The sequence below is a fragment of the Terrapene carolina genome, unplaced genomic scaffold (genome assembly GCF_002925995.2).
Source record: "Terrapene carolina triunguis isolate 2854851 unplaced genomic scaffold, T_m_triunguis-2.0 Scaffold21, whole genome shotgun sequence".
In the NCBI taxonomy this organism is placed as follows: domain Eukaryota; kingdom Metazoa; phylum Chordata; order Testudines; family Emydidae; genus Terrapene; species Terrapene triunguis.
Window position 1 is genome coordinate 36,591,716 of NW_020664372.1, and position 20,669 is coordinate 36,612,384.

The 20,669-nt window shown below is 42.7% G+C and overlaps 1 protein-coding gene across 5 annotated transcripts in view; it reads right to left on the bottom strand.

The window, feature by feature from the left end:
• The window catches only part of LIMS1 (LIM zinc finger domain containing 1), a 157,039-nt gene that overhangs the window by 53,682 nt on the left and 82,688 nt on the right, over nt 1-20,669 (bottom strand). For 4 of the 5 annotated variants that reach the window (XM_024224373.1, XM_024224374.1, XM_024224372.2 and 1 more), the window contains one exon: nt 9,503-9,662. The exons of the other annotated variant lie outside the window; for it this stretch is intronic. In XM_024224373.1, the coding sequence (XP_024080141.1) occupies nt 9,503-9,662 (160 nt within the window). Of the gene's footprint in view, nt 1-9,502; nt 9,663-20,669 lie in introns of those variants that run through there. 5 annotated transcript variants of the gene reach the window in all.

Genomic DNA, 20,669 nt, shown 5'->3' on the forward strand with positions numbered 1-20,669 from the left:
ACTTAACTATCTTGAGTAGTTTTGTATCATTTGCAAATTTTGCAACCTCACTGTTTAACAAATTCATAAATGATCTGGAAAAAGGAGTAAATAGGACTGGGTCCAGCACAGATCCCTGGGGGACACCACTATTTACCTCTCTCCATTCTGAAAACTGACCATTTATTCCTATCCTTGAGAGAACCAATCCATGAGAGAACCTTCCCTCTTATCCCATGACTGCTTATTTTGCTTAAGAGCCGTTGGTGAGGGACCTTGTCAAAGGCTTTCTGAAAATCTAAATACACTATATCCACTGGATCTCCTTTGTCTGCATGCTTGTTGACCCCCTCAAAAAATTCTAGTAGATTGGTGAGGCATGTTTTCCCTTTATAAACACCATGCTGACTATTTCCTAACAAATTATGTTTATCTACGTGTCTGACAGTTTTGTTCTTTACGATAGTTTCAACCAATTTGTCCGGTACTGAAGTGAGGCTTACTGGCCTGTAGTTGCCAGGGTCACCTCTGGAGCCCTTTTTAAAAATTGGCATCACATTAGCTATCCTCCAGTCATTTGGTGCAGAAGCTGATTTAAATGATAGGCTACAGATGACAGTTATTAGTCCTGCAATTTCACATTTGAGTTCCTTTAGAACTCTTGGGTGAATACCATCAGGTCCTGGAGACTTACTATTGTTCAGTTTAGCAATTTGTTCCAAAAACTCCTCTAATGACACCTCAATTTGGGACAGTTCCTCAGATCTGAAGGGCTTAGGAATAGAGGCGGCGTGACAGAGGGGAATAAAGGAGGGGGGGGGGGGTTGACATTACCGTATCCGAGGTAGAAGCCAAACTCGAACAGCTTAACGGGACTAAATCGGGGGGACCGGATGATCTTCATCCGAGAATATTAAAGGGACTGGCGCGAGAAATTGCAAGCCCGTTAGCAATAATTTTTAATGAATCTGTAAACTCGGGGGTGGTACCGTTGGACTGGAGAATAGCTAATGTGGTTCCTATTTTCAAGAAGGGGAAAAAAAGTGACCCGGGTAACTATAGGCCTGTTAGTTTAACATCTGTAATATACAAGGTCTTGGAAAAAATTTTGAAGGAGAAAGTAGTTAAGGACCTTGAGGTCAATGGCAATTGGGACAAATTACAACATGGCTTTACAAAAGGCAGATCGTGCCAAACCAACCTGATCTCCTTCTTTGAGAAAGTGACAGATTTTTTAGATAAAGGAAATGCGGTGGATCTAATATACCTCAATTTCAGTAAAGCGTTTGATACGGTACCTCATGAGGAATTATTGGTTAAATTGGAAAAGATGGGGATCGATATGAAAATCCAGAGGTGGATAAAGAACTGGTTAAAGGGGAGACTGCAGCGGGTCGTCCTGAAAGGTGAACTGTCAGGTTGGAGGGAGGTGACCAGTGGAGTTCCTCAAGGTTCGGTTTTGGATCCGATTTTATTTAATCTATTTATTACTGACCTTGGAACCGAATGTAGAAGTGGGCTGATAAAGTTTGCGGATGACACAAAGTTGGGAGGTATTGCCAATTCGGAGAAGGATCGGGATATCCTGCAGGGAGACTTGGATGACCTTGTAAACTGGAGTAATAGTAATAGGATGAAATTTAATAGTGAAAAGTGTAAGGTGATGCATTTAGGGATGACTAACAAGAATTTTAGTTATAAGCTGGGGACGCATCGGTTGGAAGTAACAGAGGAGAAGGACCTCGGAGTCCTGGTTGATCGCAGGATGACTATGAGTCGGCAGTGTGACGTGGCCGTGAAAAAAGCTAATGTGGTCTTGGGATGCATTAGGCGAGGTATTTCTAGTAGGGACAGGGAGGTGCTACTTCCGTTATACAAGGCGCTGGTGAGACCTCATTTGGAGTACTGTGTGCAGTTCTGGTCTCCCATGTTTAAAAAGGATGAACTCAAACTGGAACGGGTGCAGAGAAGGGCCACTAGGATGATCCGAGGAATGGAAAACCTTTCATATGAAAGGAGACTCGAGGAGCTTGGTTTGTTTACCCTAACCAAAAGAAGGCTGAGAGGGGATATGATTGCTCTCTTTAAATATATCAGAGGGATAAATACCAGAGAGGGAGAGGAATTATTTCAGCTCAGTACTAATGTGGACATGAGAACGAATGGATATAAACTGGCCGTCGGGAAGTTTAGGCTTGAAATTAGACGACGGTTTATAACCGTCAGAGGGGTGAAGTTCTGGAACAGCCTTCCGAGGGAAACGGTGGAGGCGAAAGATCTCTCTGGCTTTAAGATTAAGCTTGATAAGTTTATGGAGGGGATGGTTTGATGGGATAACGTGATTTTAGTCAATAGGTCTATAACGTACCATCCCAGGTAATTAATATCAATGGTCGATGCGGGTCTGGCTGGAGATTCTTGCCCGCATGCTCGGGGTTCTGCTGATCGCCATATTTGGGGTCGGGAAGGAATTTTCCTCCAGGGTAAATTGGCAAAGGCCCTGGAGGTTTTTTGCCTTCCTCCGCAGCATGGGGCAGGGGTCGCTGGCTGGAGGATTCTCTGAGACTTGAAGTCTTCAAATCATGATTTGGGGACTTCAACAGCTGAGTCAAGGGAGAGAATTATTCCAGGAGTGGGTGGGTCAGCTTTTGAGGCCTGCATCATGCGGGAGGTCAGACTAGATGATCATATTGGTCCCTTCTGACCTTAAAGTCTATGAGTCTAATCTGTCACCCAAAAAGAATGGCTCAGGTTTGGGAATCTCCCTCACATCCTCAACAGTGAAGACCGATGCAAAGAATTCATTTCGTTTCTCCGCAATGGCCTTATCATCTTTGAGTGCTCCTTTAGCATCTCGATCGTCCAGTGGTCCCACTGGTTGTTTAGCAGGCTTTCTGCTTCTGATGTATTTAAAAAAAAAATTGCTATTACTTTTGGAGTCTTTGGCTAGTTGTTCTTCAAATTCTTTTTTGGTCTTTTTAATTATATTTTTAGACTTCATTTGCCAGAGTTTATGTTCTTTACTATTTTCCACATTTTGGTTTAGGTGGAGCACATCCTTCCTGTAAAGGCTCCTCCTCTCCCAAAAGCTTCCCCAGTTCCTAATAAATCTAAACCCCTCCTCCCTACACCATCGTCTCATCCACGCATTGAGACCCTGCAGTTCTGCCTGTCTAATCTACTCCTCCATTACATGCAGAATTGGGTCCTCTGATTGAAACCATATTGTACAAACACAGCAAATAGTACTCACACAAGGAATCAATGTACCAACAATAGCTGCATTCCACATCACTACTCTACACCGCTATCTCGATATAACGCGACCCAATAGAACATGAATTCGGATATAATGCGGTAAAGCAGTGCTCTGGGGGGGTGGGGCTGCACACTCCGGTGGATCAAAGCAAGTTCAATATAACGCGGTTTCACCTATAACGTGGTAAGATTTTTTGGCTCCTGAGGACAGCATTATATCGAGGTAGAGGTGTACTTGATTTAAATAAGACTACTTGTGTAAATAACGTTGCACCTTTGTGGAAATGTTTGAAGGATTGGGCCCTAATCTGCTAATTTGGGGAGTGCCACATTATCAGTCACAAAACTCTGGAACTGCTAACTTAATCAGCACTCATTCCTGAAGCATTTCCCATAGTCTGACTTGATTCTGCCTTGCAAAACTCCACACCCGCATGGTAAATAAATTTGGGGGGGGAGGAGGGGGGGGCACAAGCAAGTAAAATATTGCTTTCATTAAAATATTGTAAATTTAGGTTAGTAGAATTTGTGTCTCCGCTGGTAAATTTTCATAACAATTTTGCAAGCATGACTCAAATGCAAAATGTATTCATAGTCAAGGAAGAATGAGTAACTTGCACCAAGTTATCTTGATATCACTGAGATGTCAGTTACTCAGTTCCATACCCTTGCATGACAATTGCTCCTAAATGTTCTACAAGTGTTGGTTGCAGATTTTTTTTAAATGCCCGAAGAGCAATAATTGTTGCCTCAAAAAAGGCAATAACCTCCAGACACACAGACCAAGACTTTATTTTCCCTTTAAATATGTGCCCCAGTTAAGCTCCGAAATACATGACCCAATTTTTCAAAAATGAAACTGATGGGTGCTTTGAAAAACTGGGCCACTTAATCCGGAACCTCAATAAGGATTTAGGGCTTTGATCCTGTTCCCATTGAGATCAACGGCAATGGTATCCTTGAGTTCAGCGATGCAAGACAATGCCATTTGTGCCTGACTTAAGCACCCATTCTTTAAAGTCTCATCCCTAATATTTTAATAAATACTTTGTCCTTCTACAGCACATTCTTACAAAGTTTCATAGACAAGTTCATCATCACATGCCCTTCCTAGCTAAGAATTATCCCCATTTTACAGATAGGGAAACTAAGGGTACGTCTACACTTATCGGAAGGTCCGGCGGCAGGCAATCGATGTTCTGGGATCGATCCCAGAAGTGCTCGCCGTCGACGCCGGTACTCCAGCTCGCCGAGAGGAGTACGCGGCATCGACGGGGGAGCCTTCCTGCCGCGTCTGGACCCGCGGTAAGTTCGGACTAAGGTACTTCGAATTCAGCTACGTTATTAACGTAGCTGAACTTGCGCACCTTAGTCCGAAGTGGGGGAGTAGTGTGGACCAGGCCTAAGGCACAGAGAAATTAAGTGACTTGCATAAAGGAAGTCTGTGGCAAAATTATAATATTTAGGTCTTATAAAGAGAAGTCAGTGTTTTAACCATAAGACCATCCTCACCCTCCTTTGAATTTCATATCAACACACAACGAAAATTTGGAGGATGCACTGTTTAAAGTGCTCACCAGCTACTAGTAGGCTGGCCCAGATCATATGAGAAGTTTGGTTTTCTTTCATGAAATCTGAGTCTGATTCTGCACTCATGCAATATTTTGAACTCAGGCCGGGCTGTATTTAAAGTAAAATACCTGCTTCCTACCCTTATGGCTTTAAAGGAATCCCGTGCATTGCTAAAAGCACATCAGGGATTTCCGTCTAGCTTATTGTGTGGCCGGAGGAACCCAGGCCAAGAAACCTCTCTCCCACAGAAATCCCCCATGGATTTTGCAGCCCCCAAACACGCCCCGCCATGGCTAGCCCCTGGCCCTGCTGCTCCCTCCCCTAGATGCCCATCCAGGCCGGTCACATGGCTCCTTCCTTGCCCCTCCCCCGCACCAGACTCCCAACCCTGGCCTATGCTGCCTCGCCACCCCACCCCTATGATCATCCCCAGTGTCCCCGGCGGCCCCCCCGTTCCTCCCCTGAGCCCTCCCATTTTGCCCCGTCACTGCAAGAAAGAAGCTCCCCTGCTTCTCTGCTCACCGGGTAGGCAGCGGCAGGCACATCGACTCCAGCAAGCTCAGGCAGGCAGGCTACTCTGGTCCAGGCACGTATCCGAGCACAGCTGGTGGGCAGGACAGGACAGGGACAGCTTCCCCCCTCTGGAATGTGCCCCCCCCAGGCGTCTGGAGAGGGGCATGTGACCATTCATGCCCCTCCCTAGCGTTGCCCTTGCATGGGGGTCACTCACAGGCATAGGCCTGCCACAAACCAAGCAGGGTTTAAACCCCGGAACTCGGGGCATGCCCCACTTGGGGGGGGATAAGTCCCCACTGGGACCTTAACTATCACAACTATGCACTTAATAACTACTTAACACTAACCAACAAAGGCCCAAAGGCACGAAGTCCAATGGAAGAATCTGCTTGCTCTTGACAAGCAAGAGAGGCACTCCGACTGATCACCAGGGGTAGGTTGAGGAACTGAGAGGGCGTGGGCCGGCAGCACCTGATATACCACGGCATGAGCGCAGCACTCTAGAGCGGGGTGGGCAAAAGTTTTGGCCTAAGGGCCGCATTGTGTTTCGTAAATTGTATGGAGGGTCGGTTAGGGGAGGGGGTCGTGGCCCAGTCCCCACCTCCTACCTGCCCCCCGCCCGGGACTCCTGCCTCATCCAACCCCCCCCCCTTCTCTGATGGCCCCTCTGAGACCCCTGCCCCATCCACACACACCCCCCGCTCCCTGTCCCCTGACTGTCCCCAGGCCCCCGCCACCCCATCCAACCCCTCCTCTCATTCCTGATGGCCCCCTGGTAGCCCTGCCCCATCCAACCACCCCTTCTCCCTGTCCCCTGACTGCCCCCAGAACCCCTGCCTGCTCCCTTCCGCCCCATCAAACTCCCCCTCCTTCCTGGCTGCCCCTCGGGACCCCTGCCCCCATTCAACTCTCTGTCCCGTCCCCCCACCCCGACCCCTATCCACACCCCCGCCCCCTAACCACCACCCCGAACTCCCCTGCTCTCTATCCAAATCCCCCCTCCCCCCCGGTCCCTGCCCCCTTACCGCACTGCCTGGAGCACCGGTGGCTGGTGGCGCTACAGCCATGCTGCCCGGCTGGAGCTGGGCCATGCTATCGCAGCCACAACACAGCACAGAGACCGGATCAGGCCGGGCTCTGCAGCTGCGCTGCCTGAGGAGCTCACAGCCCTACCACCCCCAGAGCATTGCGCTGCCGGTGAAGCGAGCGAGCTGAGGCTGCGGGGGAGGGGGGACAGCAGGGGAGGGGCCAGGAGCTTGGGGGCCGGGCCGTGGGCCAGATGTGGCCCGTGGGCCGTAGTTTGCCCACCCCTGCTCTAGAGGGAGCTACAGCCAGCCCTACGGGTACTGCTAAGGCAAAAATCTCCAATGGCCGCGCATGTGGGCGCACGCACACCTAGAATGGACTCGACATGAGCATGCCTTATAGTGACAGACTCAAAGAGCTCAATCTACTTAGCTTAACAAAGAGAAACTTAAGGGGTTACTTGATTACAGTCTGTAAGTATCTACAAAGGGAACAAATATTCAATAATGGGCTCTTCAAACTAGCAGAGAAAGGTATAACACGATCAAATGGCAGGAAGTTGAAGCTAGATAAATTCAGATTGGAAATGAGGTATACATTTTTGACAGTGAGGGACATTAACCACTGGAACAATTTACCAAGGGTTATGGAGGGTTCTCCATCACTGACAAGTTTTAAATCAAGCTCGGATGTTTTTCTAAAAGTTCTGCTCTAGGAATTATTTTGGGGAAGTTCTATGACCTGTGTTATACAGAAGGTCAGACTAGATGATCAGAATCGTCCCTTCTGGTCTTGGAATCCATGAATAAATCACATCCATTGGCTCCTGTCTTTCTTCCAGCTTGGCCGGACAATAGGTGCTTTCACACCATAGACAAGAATGTTAAGGGAGACATTAAATAGATAATGGGGGAGGGGAGAGGCATTTGCTTCATTGTTGATGCAAAGAGCCTAGATACATCCAAACAACACAGGGGCACTTGCTTATGCTCTTTGAGACTATTCACATATGGCTGTGTGTGAGCACTAAAGGGATTTTAATCTTTTTGGGTTAGGTGCGAAAATAGGCTGAGCTGTGATTTAAGCCCTTCCTTCTACTGTGCCACTACAATGGTACCCAAGAACTGCTCCAACATCTGAGGATTTACAGAATTCCTGCAGGACTGGGATCCTCAAGCCAGCCAAAGAATAGCAAATTCTCAGCAAGCTCACAGCAATCAGCCTGCCCCAGTCTCCTCTCCTACCAGCAGTATGCTACACACTCTCCTTCCAGATGTCTTCTGGCACCCACTACAGCAGTGTTTCTCAAACTGGGGTCACCGCTTGTGTAAGGAAATCCCCTGGCGGGCCGGGCCGGTTTGTTTACCTGCCCCGTCCGTAGGTCCGGCCAATCGCGACTCCCACTGGCCGCGGTTCGCTGCTCCAGGCCAATGGGAGCTGCTGGAAGCGGCGCGGGCCGAGGGACTTACTGGCCGCCGCTTCCAGCAGCCCCCATTGGCCTGCAGCGGCGAACCGCGGCCAGTGGGAGCCGCGATCGGCCAGACCTGCGGACAGGGAGGTAAACAAACCGGCCTGGCCCACCGGGGCTTTCCCTACACAAGCAGCAACCTCAGTTTGAGAAACACTGCACTACAGCATGTCCTAGATATAGATCTCCTCCTGATCAAGTCCCAGTTAATAGCTTCTACCCAACTGCCTCTTCAAACCTATCCTTCTTCCCTTCTCCCAGTAGCCTTGCCTCACCCTGTTATTTATTTCTCTGTGCTTGACTGTCTCTTCCCCACTATTCCTCTCCCACCCACTTCTCCACCTCTGCCCAGGCTTGCCCCTCCCTACCTCTGCTTTTGCAGCCCTGCAGTTCTCAGTACTCTTTTCCCCCCTCACAGCCAGGCATCCTCCTGCTTCCGGATGCTCTTCCCCTCCTTACCCAGCTGTTTGCACTGCTCTGAAACCAAGCTCCTGCTCCCAAACTAAGCTCCTGCTCCCACTACCCCACCTCTAGTTGTATCTCCTTCGTTCCTGAATTAGAAATAGCACCAGTGAAAATAAAGACACAAGAGATGCATTTGGTGGAGAGAAAGTCCGAAGATTCTGACTGTACAGGAAAATAGGAAGGGCCCGGGGACTTGGCGAGAGTATTAACTGAAATAATAATACTGCTTCTTTTCACACTGCATCGTGTCTGAAGCACCTTAGAAGCCTAGACAATGTGAATAGGTTAGTAAGAGCTGGTTTACTCCATTCTGAGATTGTAATGTAACATAAATCTTTCCATGGACAATACTTGCCTATCTCACAGGCTTTAGTCTGTCCTATACAAATCACTCAATATTTTATAGACTGGTCAAAAGCTCTCTCTAAGGTCCCTTTGTACTAGGTGAAAATAGCCCACCCATAGCCTGAATCCCCATGAAAGAGAAAAGAGGGGGGGGGAAACTGGATTAAAATTAAAATACATATTTGACCTGAGAGAACACAAATTTTAGAAAAATATGCTAAAGGGCCCTTAAATTCAATGTTTAACAATTGATTTAGAATATCCCCAGATTGCTATGCCAAGGAACTGCACAACAAAAGTGATACAAGTTCTGACAGTATAATACAATGTAATGAGCAAAGCATTAACTCAGAATTGTTTTAGTTTTGTTAGTTTAAAATGCTAAACCTTACTAGAGATGGTCCTGAAGTAGAATACCTGATCCAAATCCCATCATACTCTGGGTACGTTCAAATCTGAATCTGAACATCACATCATGGGCTCATCTCTAATAGAAACACTCTGGGTGAAATCCTGGCCACAGCAAAGTCAGTGGGGTCAGGATTTCACTCTCTACGTTACATTTCATTTCAGTAGCTGTGTTTTCTGAGTGCTTCCAGTACAACATACATAATGTGTCTTTATAGGCAAAGCTCCTGCACTCCCACATTATGTAGATGTGTCATAGAAATGTCCCATAATGTGTCTTTAAAGGCAAAACTAGAAATGTCTCTACTTCCTTCTGTCTCTGCTGGATATTTCTTTTCAAAGAATGCTCCTGCCATTCTGTGATAATATTTTATAAACAAATGCACTGTCAGTATTTATCATTTGTACATTATAAACAATAAAAGCCAAGGAACTCAGGGGAGAAAAACATTTTAACCAACTTACCTCGTAAAAGAGCCCTTCAGGGAACTGCTGAAAGCACTGGGCACACACAAAACACTGTTCATGGTACAGTTCACCATTGCTGTTAACAATCTTCTCAGCAGGTGCAAAGCCTCCTTTGCAGCGCTCACATATGGCATTTGCAAGAGCATTTGCCATATTACTGTAACAAAAAACAAACCAAAAAGAGATTGTTGATCTTCTCTAAAATGAGGAGATAAAGAAAAAGGAAACACTCAGTTCCACTGATTTAATTTCATTTCTCTTTTGAAAAGCCAACTGTCCCAATCAAACTTCCACTGACTATAATGGGAGTTGCAGCAGTCCCTTAATGAGGAAAAAGTTGTGAGATGTTTCCATTTTTTTTTTTTTTTTTTCAAAACAGCACCCTATTCTAAGAACTTTTGGTCAAAAATGTATGTTCAGGCTTGTATGAGGGGAAAAAACAGGTTATATTTTCATTCAATCAAGCACTACAAGAAAGAAAAGGAAATAAACAATTACAATGATTATGGAAGATAACAGCCAATTTCATCAGTAATTAAAGATGTTTCCCCATCTGAGATCAAAGCAAGAATATTGTTCTGAAAGTGAATATCAATTCAAAACCAATTCAAAAGATCTGAGGCATCAATAAAAAGGACAAAACATATTTAACATAACTTCTATGGCAGAAATAATCAAGAGGTAAGGAATGGTAAATGGTAAAAAGTGTTCTTTAGATTTTTCAATTTTGCAAAATGACTTGAAGATACATGGAATTTGAATCAGAGATTAGGAAAACTTCCAAATAACAATGCTTGGGTGTGCTTCTTAAAGGCATGTAGTAATAAGATTATAATGCAATATTTGCAAATACCAGAGGGACTAAACTCTATCTTTAAGGACAAATCCTCATCTGCAATAAATCAACACAGCTCCTTTGCAATCAAATGAGGAACTGCTCTAAAATTTCAAAGTCTACGCTTGATTTTTCACACTGCAAGAGGCTTTCTTGCTTAAATCTAAATTCACAAAACTTAAGCCTTTGAGACTAAGTTTTCTATTAAATACTTATCTGTAACATGGAGAATGCACAGGACAACTCTTAATTTTCACAACATCTGACAAATGTTAGCAGAACATGTTCTAGAGTGTATACAAGAACAATTTCAGGTATTTGAATTTGCTGGTCATCTGATTTGATCCAAACATTTAATCCGAAGTTTATAAACAATCTGTTTTATTCTTCAAAAATAAACAGATTTTATTGTTCAGAAAAAATCATGCTGTATCTATAGATATAAAAGGCTCAATCCCACACAAGGTGCTGAGTGCCTGTGACTCCCATTGATTTCAATAGGAGTTGGAGGATGCTCAGCACCTTGTGCAGGAACAATCTCATACAAAGTACTAGCAAGCATACATTTTATTAAATACACCGCTACCTCAATATAACGCGACTAGATATAACACGAATTCGGATATAACACGGTAAAGCAGTGCTCCGGGGGGGGGGCGGGCTGCACACTCCGGTGGATCAAAGCAAGTTCAATATAACGCGGTTTCACCTATAACACGGTAAGATTTTTTGGCTCCCGAGGACAGTGTTATATCGAGGTAGAGGTGTAGTTGAAAGCTGGTCTATTCCTTATCCTATTGTACCACATAAAAAGGCAAAGCCCTGATTAAAGAAACACTTGACTGGTTATTATTAATCTGCTGCTTTTTTCTATTCTACAGCATTTTACAGAAAAAGGTGTCTTCCAGAGATACCTTCATGAGCAAAATCCCTGACAAAGAGTATCAGACCAAGAACATTTTATTCCACAGGGGTTTCAGTCAAACACATACAAAAAGAAATGTTAAGCGCCAACAGTTGTGTTTAAGCTCTATAGCTAACTGCCTTTCTCCACAATCTATTTCCATCAAAACTATTGTGCTTTATGGAAGAGAACTGAATCGCTTCATTTGTCATACCCAATAACAAAATAAACTGGATGTGACGCCAATATTGATCACAATATAAATTGTGACCTTTCTTTAGAGCTCAACAGCTCTTGAATACTAAGAATGATAAACGAAGACTATAGCTTAGAATTCAACTTTCAGCATTAATTTAGGCAACCACATAAAATAAAGAAACTTGGAAAATGACAGCTTCTAGCAAAGCCTTATAACCCTCCTTTCTCCCAAAAATGCAAATATTTCTTCACTTTTCTTTGAGAAATATGTATTACTATAGCACTACTGATGAATATTAAATGTAGAATGGTTTTCTTTTGTTACCAATGGGATAGTTTACACATTTCCCCCATAATTTACAAAACCTAATATCAGAAGTCTCACAGAGCACATAGTATATTCAACAAATCCAATCTAATACATGTAATTGAAATAAAACCTACTGAAATTAAAGTCTGTTTTTGTTTACAGCAACTGTTGCAAGTTTTAGAAGAAATCAAAACTAGAAATTTATTGTAGGAATAGTAAGCTTTATGTTAGAGAGTGATTCAAACACATTCTATATGAAATTTCATTGGAAAAAAACAACTGCAGATTTTCAAATTATTTTACCACAGTAACATCCCAACTTGAAAAAGTGAACTTACAATCTTGCATAAAAGTCACAAAATTCTTTGTATACTTTTATGTCACTGTGCCTACGTTGTAATTTTGACACTGCTTTCTCGCCTTCATTTCCATTGGTATTATGCAGATCATGAATACCCCTGTGTGAAACTTCTTCTTCATTCTCTGGAATCATATAGGAGTGAGCTCTGCTTTGGAATTCCATATTTTCCATAATTGGAAATTCAATTAATTTAATCCTTATTTTAAAAAAATCAACTGCTATTGTGCAAAGAAGCTGCAGACAATAAAGTTGGGAGACACAATGTGCAGGACTTCCCCTTGTTCCCAGCAAAGTGATTAACTTCCACAGTTTCACATCAGTTAGAAGGCTTGCCGAGCCCTCTGCTAGAGTTTCAAGTTAAAAGTTCACCAGCAGAGGAGTTAGAATGATATGCTGTGATTTGCTAAGATCCATTGGAACACATTCCATTACAAGGTTGTAATACAAACTTGGGCAGTACATACAGTCTTCACTATCTATTGCTGATAATAAGAATTCCATTCAGACACAGAAGAGCTATTTTATGATAAGCATATATGACAACATATTCACTGTCAAACTTATTAATAGTTACTATTTACTGGGGAAAATGATTCCAATAATACTGTATCATGAACACACCAAGGAAAGTATTCTGTATCATTACATACAGATTGCTTTAAAGTTCTGTTAGCCTAGATTGTAAAATTAGTCTTTTACAATGTGTGCTCCTTATGTATCTTCTCGGTCAAATGTGCTGAGTTTATTGGTAAACATTTTTCTTTCTGCCAGCATTGCAAAGAAGATATAGCTACAAGTGGATCGGTTATTTTCTATTTTGTCTCACACATCATTAGCTGAACTGCCAAATAAGTTCTAGTTGCTGATGTAAGAAGCAGAAACAAATAATCTTGATTTTAAGTCACCAGGTTGTGTTTACAGCACTGCACTGACAGATAAATCCCATATAGATCTGAAAGCTGAATGAATTTAATATGGCTATTAGGGAAGTGGGGGGGAGCAGATTATAAGGATGTCAATTGTCCTATCATCACAATGATGATGACTTCTGATGCTGACTATATACCATTTGTTCATATGGATTTTATTATACAGTAATTATTTTAATGCAACATTCAATTTGATACGAGTCCCCGCACTCCAACTGCAGATTTCTTAGTAGTAGAAGTTGTCCTATCCCAGGAGATTAAGTACCTTTACTCTTTCTGGAAGGAAAAAAAGTCTGGATTTGCAGGCAATAGTTATACTCCTTTGTCACATTTTAGTCAGCTACGATAGGCCCAGCCTCTGACAGCTTAGGACTTCAAACCAAAATGGATTTTTGAAAGTTCTTTCAAGTAACTGACAACTCACGTTCAACTCAGTCTTAGTAGCAACTGATTACAAAAATGAATAGTAAACCATATGTATTTTGCCTTTTCTGCAAGAGGGTTTCAGTATCCAGAGAATTTGCTTGTTAGAGGGAAGTCTGAGAAAGTGAGGAAGGAGAACAGGGGGAAGGAAGTGCGAACAAATATACAGTTTAGGAACAGCAAGCAACACAGGGGTCTTACAAAACCCCCTGACAAAAATCAAGGGAATTCCATTCAAATCTTTCATTTTTAATAAACACCAGTGTCTTTGAAAAGAAAAAGAAGAATCCATTCCAAAGGACCTGTTTGCATTACAATTTTTAAACAAATTTGAAAGTGTTTTCTGGCATGGTTGGCTCTAAATATGATTTGAATCCACACACAATATGATTAAAAAGTCTGTCACCCTTGGCAGAGGCCTAGGCTAGCACATTGTACCCAGTTCAGCAGGTTACGCTATTTTGCAGATTTGCACAGAAAACTCTCTTAGCACATGGTTAGGTAGCATGGGAGGTTCAGATGCACAAACATAGCTATGATATCAGAGAAGATGCTGTGTGGACACAAACTGAATCATGTCACTTGTACCCGGTTAAGCTGACTGTGCATCTAACCAATCACAAAAATCACACTTAAAAATGTAGTGTGGACAGGGCTATTGTCCCATCACCTTAAACTTTGTTTACTGATATTTGACAAGCAAACATTTTTTTCCTCCTTTTTTTCACTGTAATTTTGAAGTAGAATATGTAGCATGTGTATGAGAGGAGATAAAATTTGTAATTGTTTCTTTGGAGCTATTGTGATATAAAAGAATACTTAAAAAATATGTTTTAGAGTCATGGTACTCTGATTCAACTAACAGTGCTGCTATCACAGTAATATTAATGTGTTCAGTATCCCTCCTACCCTGATACTGGTGCTCAGTGCTAGTATCGGAGGCTGCGTACATACTAGAATACGATGTACCTGCTGACAGCAATGCTGTGTCTGTCACAGTGAACGTTCTAGCATAGATAGGGCTGCGGCTGTAGCACTATGCCCTGGTCAGAGGATAGATTCAGAACATGGTGCTGGAAAAATTGGGAGCCCTGACTACGTAGCACTTGCACTGCTCCTGCGTAATCTCTATCATTGGAGATTTTTAACAGCAGGTTAGACAAACACCTGTCTGGGATGGTCTAGAGAATACTAGTCCTGCCATGAGTGCAGTGGACTGGACAAGATGACCTCTCAAGGTCCCTTCCAATCCTACGATTCTACTGCTGCACCAGTGATGAACAACAGGCACTGTAGGTATAGCAGTGGAGATGTAGCCACTGTTATGTTCCTTGTCCTCTTCCATATTAGCTCTATTGGAAATGCAGGATCAAAACGAATACAGTTCTATAGTAATATTACAACAGCAGTTTACATAGAGAGGTGATCTGGTTCTCACTTGGGGCTCTTTTCTTAGTTTAAGGTTTATATTTTAGATTGGCAGAGTTAAAAGAGCATAAATGCAACCTCCTTTAAAAAAATGTTCCCCTAAAACCTTAAAACAAAAATTGGAATTTGAAACCCGCTCTCTACATGTAATGTGCTGCTGCTCTCTACCCTAGTATCACTATTCTTTTATTAATCTTCTCCCATATACCTGGGAGCGCTCTTCTCAAGGTGGAATTGTCATGTGACTTCCCAATGACACCTTAGTTGACCCAAAAAAGGTCAATGTAAACTCAAAAATAGATACATATGTCCAATGTTTGTGCTGGTAGTCAGCTAGTGCAGCACCTTCTGTTTAAATGATTTAAACGTTGCTCCAATTTAGAGAAATGTATTTAGGAGTTTTGATAGATGTATTCATTACTATTTTGTAAAAACACAAAATACTTTTTTGTATTCTAGATGCTTTGACAGTTCCTGTCCTTTTCACTCAATGACAGAGTGCTGTTTTGGCATTTAAAAACTGAGTGTTGATGGTTGTCAAAACTCTAGCCCCATAGCTGCAGTCTAATCATGTCAATTCCTCCAGCTGCTGCAGGATGAACTAAGGAGTTCAAGAGGAGCACGAAGTCAACATGCCAAAAATCCTAATGAAACAATAAAGTTACCACACATTTTTGATGGCCAATTTTTGAGTCTTAATATCTCAGTAAGTCATTATTTTGAAAGCAGCAAAAAAAGAAAAATGACAGGCTGTTGTGGATTAATCACTTGCTAGAACAGTTCAGTGGTTTGAGCATTGGCCTGCTAAACCCAGGGTGGTGAGTTCAATCCTTGAGGGGGCTATTTAGGGATATGGGGCAAAAATCTGTTGGATGATTTAATTGGGGATTGGTCCTACTTTGAGCGGGGGGTTGGACTAGATGATCTCCGAGGTCCCTTCCAACCCTGATATTCTATGAACTAGTTTTTATGTCTTAAATGGGCAAAACCTCTTGGGCCAGATTCTGTTCTTACATATACCAGTGTCACTCCATTTCAATGCAACTCCCCTGTACATCTATGCTCTCATTTCCATGCTCCCCTTCCTGATGCCTAAGCTTTTCCCAATCTTTTTACCGTACTGTTTCCTTCATCCCTTTCCCCAGTCTTAGATTTGTGACTTCTAATTTGCTCCACCCAAGCCTCCTCTTCTTGCAAGTCCTTTTTCAAAAATACCACTTCTGGGGGGGGGGGGGGGGAGGAGGAGGGGGAGAGAATTATCAACTCTTTGCCCATTTTCTTCAGTTGTCCTGTGTATTCTTATTTGTCTTTTCTTGTTTAGATAGCTAGCAGTGCCAAGCATCCTCTAGGTTGCTCTCAGGGGGCTGCCATAAATTGAGGACCCCAGAGGCTCCTCTAATTTATGCTGTGGCACTTTTCAGCTCCTGCAGCAGTCTAGAATCCCAAGAGAGCAAAGGTGGCTTTCTCGCCTTTTGTGCTGTGCCAAGAGGCGCAGTACAGAATCTCAACCCGCCTCTTCTTATCTGTGGTGTAAAACACTGTGCAAACTTCTGATGCCACAGAAATGTTTTGTAATAATAATGAAAGGGCACCCTGAGTTGCATATCAAAAGTTTTCATGGCACGTTAGCCATGTGGCTCCTGTTGTCCTCATTAGGAGTGGTACAGCTAAAAAAAGTTGTGTTTACCTCAAGATCTGAGTCCACAAAGGCTGTTTTAATCTTGTTGGCTGGTTTGAGGGCCAGATTCCTTAAAGTGATATGACTACTAATGTTAAATAAATACAAGGAGCCTGATTCTGAACTTCTACCAGTTTACACTGCTATGAGTCAGAAGTGACACTGGTTACAATGGAGAGAGACTGATATAAGTAAGAATCTTACTTGGGAATCTGGCCCCAAAAGATTTTGACCATTTACAGGGATTTTTGTGCTTTTAAAACACAAACGCTAGGCAAGGGATTAATCCACAACAGATGAGGGACCTGCATTCGATATGGCACGAGACAGGACCCCAATCGTGGGATTCTAAGATGAACCTTCTGAAAAATCAGATTCATAATGAGGATAGAGATACAACCCCAACTGTAATGTCACATAAGGTGGATGATACCATATAAGATGTTTTAATTAACAGAAGCTGTAATGTTTGTCTTTTGTCTAGTGAGTATTAAAACCAGGCTGAATATTTTGGGTATCTGTCTTAGATCAAAGGGGGGGACTTTTATAGAGAAAGTTCAGCAGGACTTGCTGCTCATAGAACATTTTACTTCATTCCACAAATAGATGTGCAGAACAGTCACAACTCCAAACTAGGTGCTTGGCAATAACAGCTGCCATTGGTAACTTAATTGCACTACAGTGAAATAATGTTGTCTGCCTCATCTGAAAGGCTGCTGTGTCACTGCTGACCTCCTGAAAGCAAAGCAGCTACATTCCCTGTAAAAGGTCAAGTTATTGCAGAGCAGGATAAAAACTCACAGCACAATCCTCCCCCTCCATAACCGCGACACACAAAAGGATGATTTAATTTTAAATAAATTAATCAGTAGCCTTTGTGCAAGGTTACACAACAGCAGCCTTTGTGCAATGGAACACACACAAATATACAGTCAGTAGTTAGAAAAAAGTCGTTCAATTTCCTCTTGCTATTAAATATACATGGCTTTCCAGGACACTGCATAAAATTCTACACTGACTTTTTTTTTAAAGTGCTGAATTGGCTCCTCCTCATCATCATTAAACTTAAAATTTAATATGGTCTTAAGTGACCAAAATATTAGTTTTTGTAATTGTTGGGCAAGTGTTCCCTAAATCAAATGGTTCTTACAAATTAATTTGAAGAAAGGAGTAATTCTTCTTTTTCCAGTTTTTTAATTGTAAATTATGGATGGGATTTTCAAAAGTCCTCAACACTGGCCTAACTCTGCTCCCATTTAAGATGATGAGAAAATACCCACTGACTTCAACATGATCAGAATTAGGTCAAAGTTGAGTGTTTCTGAAAACTGTAGTGATGTTTTCACACAGAATTATCTATAGGATAGATGACAGACAGCCTTTATAACATAATTCGGTATAAACTTATGCCAGTGTAAACAAATGTGCTTGGTATCTGCTACTACAGAGAATTCATTTTCCATTTCTTTACTGGAAAGTGAATATTACAGGAATTTGATAAGAGGCATCTTCCCACAAGGATCTTTATAGATCATAATAATCAGTGAAAGTAATCTTAAAGTAGAATTTGTGGGAGAGAAAAGAGATATTTCAACAATACTTTTTTAGAAGATGTTTCAGAAAGTGTTGTATTTTCTTTTGCTGATGAAAAAAGTTTTCTAGCGAATCCCTGCTTTGTGTGAAATATATAGAACATGGGTAATTTTTCTCTTTACGTCCTTCTTTAAGTTACCTTCGATTACATTCCTTTTCCTCCCACCACTGCCCCCCATCCAGCTATTCCTGAATACCTTTAGGCCAGCACTCCAAAAATATACCACAACATAACAGAAGTACTTTAGCACCTTTGCAGTGAGACATTGCATGAAATAGCTTATCCATAAAATAGGCACCCTACACTTACTTGGCTGTGCTGCAAGAACTCATGCTATATTCAACTCTTGTATGTCAGTAAATTTTTAAGCAGTTATATATACACTAGTGCTTTTTATAGAAAAACATTAGAATCCATTTGTAATTTAAATTTTACAGTGTGAACTATAAAAAGTGTCAGGTATTGGACACCTATTGCTAGACACATACGTATTATTGACTCAGAGAAGAAGCGAGGTCCTACAGTTGACTGGATAGCATTTTCTCTTTGTGTGTGCCTGTTTGTAACAACGTTTGAGCACCGCATCTGATCAAAACCAAAATTTCAGGAAACGCTCAAGGCAATAATAGGCAGATCCCTATTGATTTTGGGTAAAAGTGGAAAACTGGAAGCAGGAAATGGGAAACATATAGGGTAAGTCTACAATTAAAAACCCGGGACTGGCCAGTGCCAGCTGATTTGGGCTCACAGGGCTCAGGCTAAGGGGCTGTTTAACTGAGGTGTAGATATTCTGGCTCAGGCTAGAGCCTGGGCTCTAAGAGCCTGCAAGGTGAGCCCCAGAGCTGAGGCTGCAGCCCAAGCCTGAGCATCTACACCACAATTAAACAGCCCCATAGCCTGAGTCAGCTGACACAGGCCAGCTGTGGGTGTCTAACTGCAGTGTAGACATAGCCCTAGAGCTCCCTGCATCTAATTAGCAGACTCAGCAGCTTCAACCAGGCCTGTAAAGGTATGTTCTGACCTTTAAGTCTATGAGTTTACAGAACAAATAAAAACCCACGGCTGGCGGCCCATGCCAGCCAACTCAGGCTCATGGGGCTCAGGCTGTGGGGCTGTTTCACAGCTGTGTAGACATCCAGGCTTGGGCTGGAGGTGCCCGAGCTCCCACCTCACTGGGTCCTAGAGCCTGGACTCCAGCCCAAGCCCCATGAACCCAAGTTAGCTGACATCGACCAGCCCTGGGTGTCTAGTTGCATGTAGACACACCCTAATTGTCTACAGATTAAAGAACTGGTTGATGTCAGCCATTAACACTTTCCAGCCCAATTCCTCCCATCTCAGTTCTGCCCATCCTCCCAAGAAGAGCTCTGTGTAGCTCAAAAGCTCGAATGCCTGTCCTCTCCCTCACCAACAGAAGTTGGTCCAATAAAAGATATTACCTCACCCACCTTGTCTCTCAAATATCCTGGAATTGACATGGCTACAAGTACATTGCACACATCCTCCCAGGAGTTTACCATGTTGACATCATGAATGACTTATCTCCCAGACAGGAAAAAAAAGCAGTAAGAATTGGAGGGCATGGGGGAAGACGGGCACACACAGAGCCCCTGGCATGGGGGGGCAGAATGAGAGCCTCGAATGAAAAGAGTGGAGAAGTCGGGGGGCACGCAGGCCCTGACATGACGGAAGGGGTGGGAGGATTGCAGTGAGTCCCCAAAATAGAGGGCGATGGGAGTGTGCCACACAGGGAGCTTGTGCAGGGAATGGAGGGATGTAAGGAGCTCCTCATGTGTGCAATGAGCTCCATCTGCAGAAGCTACAAAGCATTTGACCCCACCAGTAAATAATATTTTGATCATCATTTCTCATAACTATAAACACAAATCTGCAATATTGATCTTTATATTTTCTATGAAACTTCATGTCCTAGCGAAATTTGGTAATGCTGGGTTACAGTACTTCCCTTTGAAAATAGCAGTTTCCTTTCCCAAGACCAGGTATTTAATAAATATAATCTATCATTACATATTGTCACAGCTGCTGTTCCAAACAATAAGCTTGTAAATTTAAAGGAGAAATTATATTAAATGTTAGTCCTGCATTAACCATCTTCTTACAGTAGCTACAACTGATGTTTTTATAAGCTGAATGCCATGACCTGAACAGTTCATCCAGCAGCTATAATTAATATCTTGACTAAACTGAACACCCGGCCTTCCATGAAAGCCTTCTTGTATGTCCATGTAGTTCCTTATATGGTTGGGATAACTGTCAACACCAGACGTTCTGGCTCTAAACTACATTCTTATTATAGCAACAACTCCATTGGAGACTCCACACTGAAGGACTGACCTTCAGCTACGGTGGTGGAGGAGAGCGTTTATTTCTTTTCTGAGACACGTCAGTCTTATATAGATCTCTTCTTAAGTAAACAAAGATATTAGCATTGATAGGAGAATCTACTTTATTTCACCTTTCACCTTACTGTAAGCTTTTCTTTT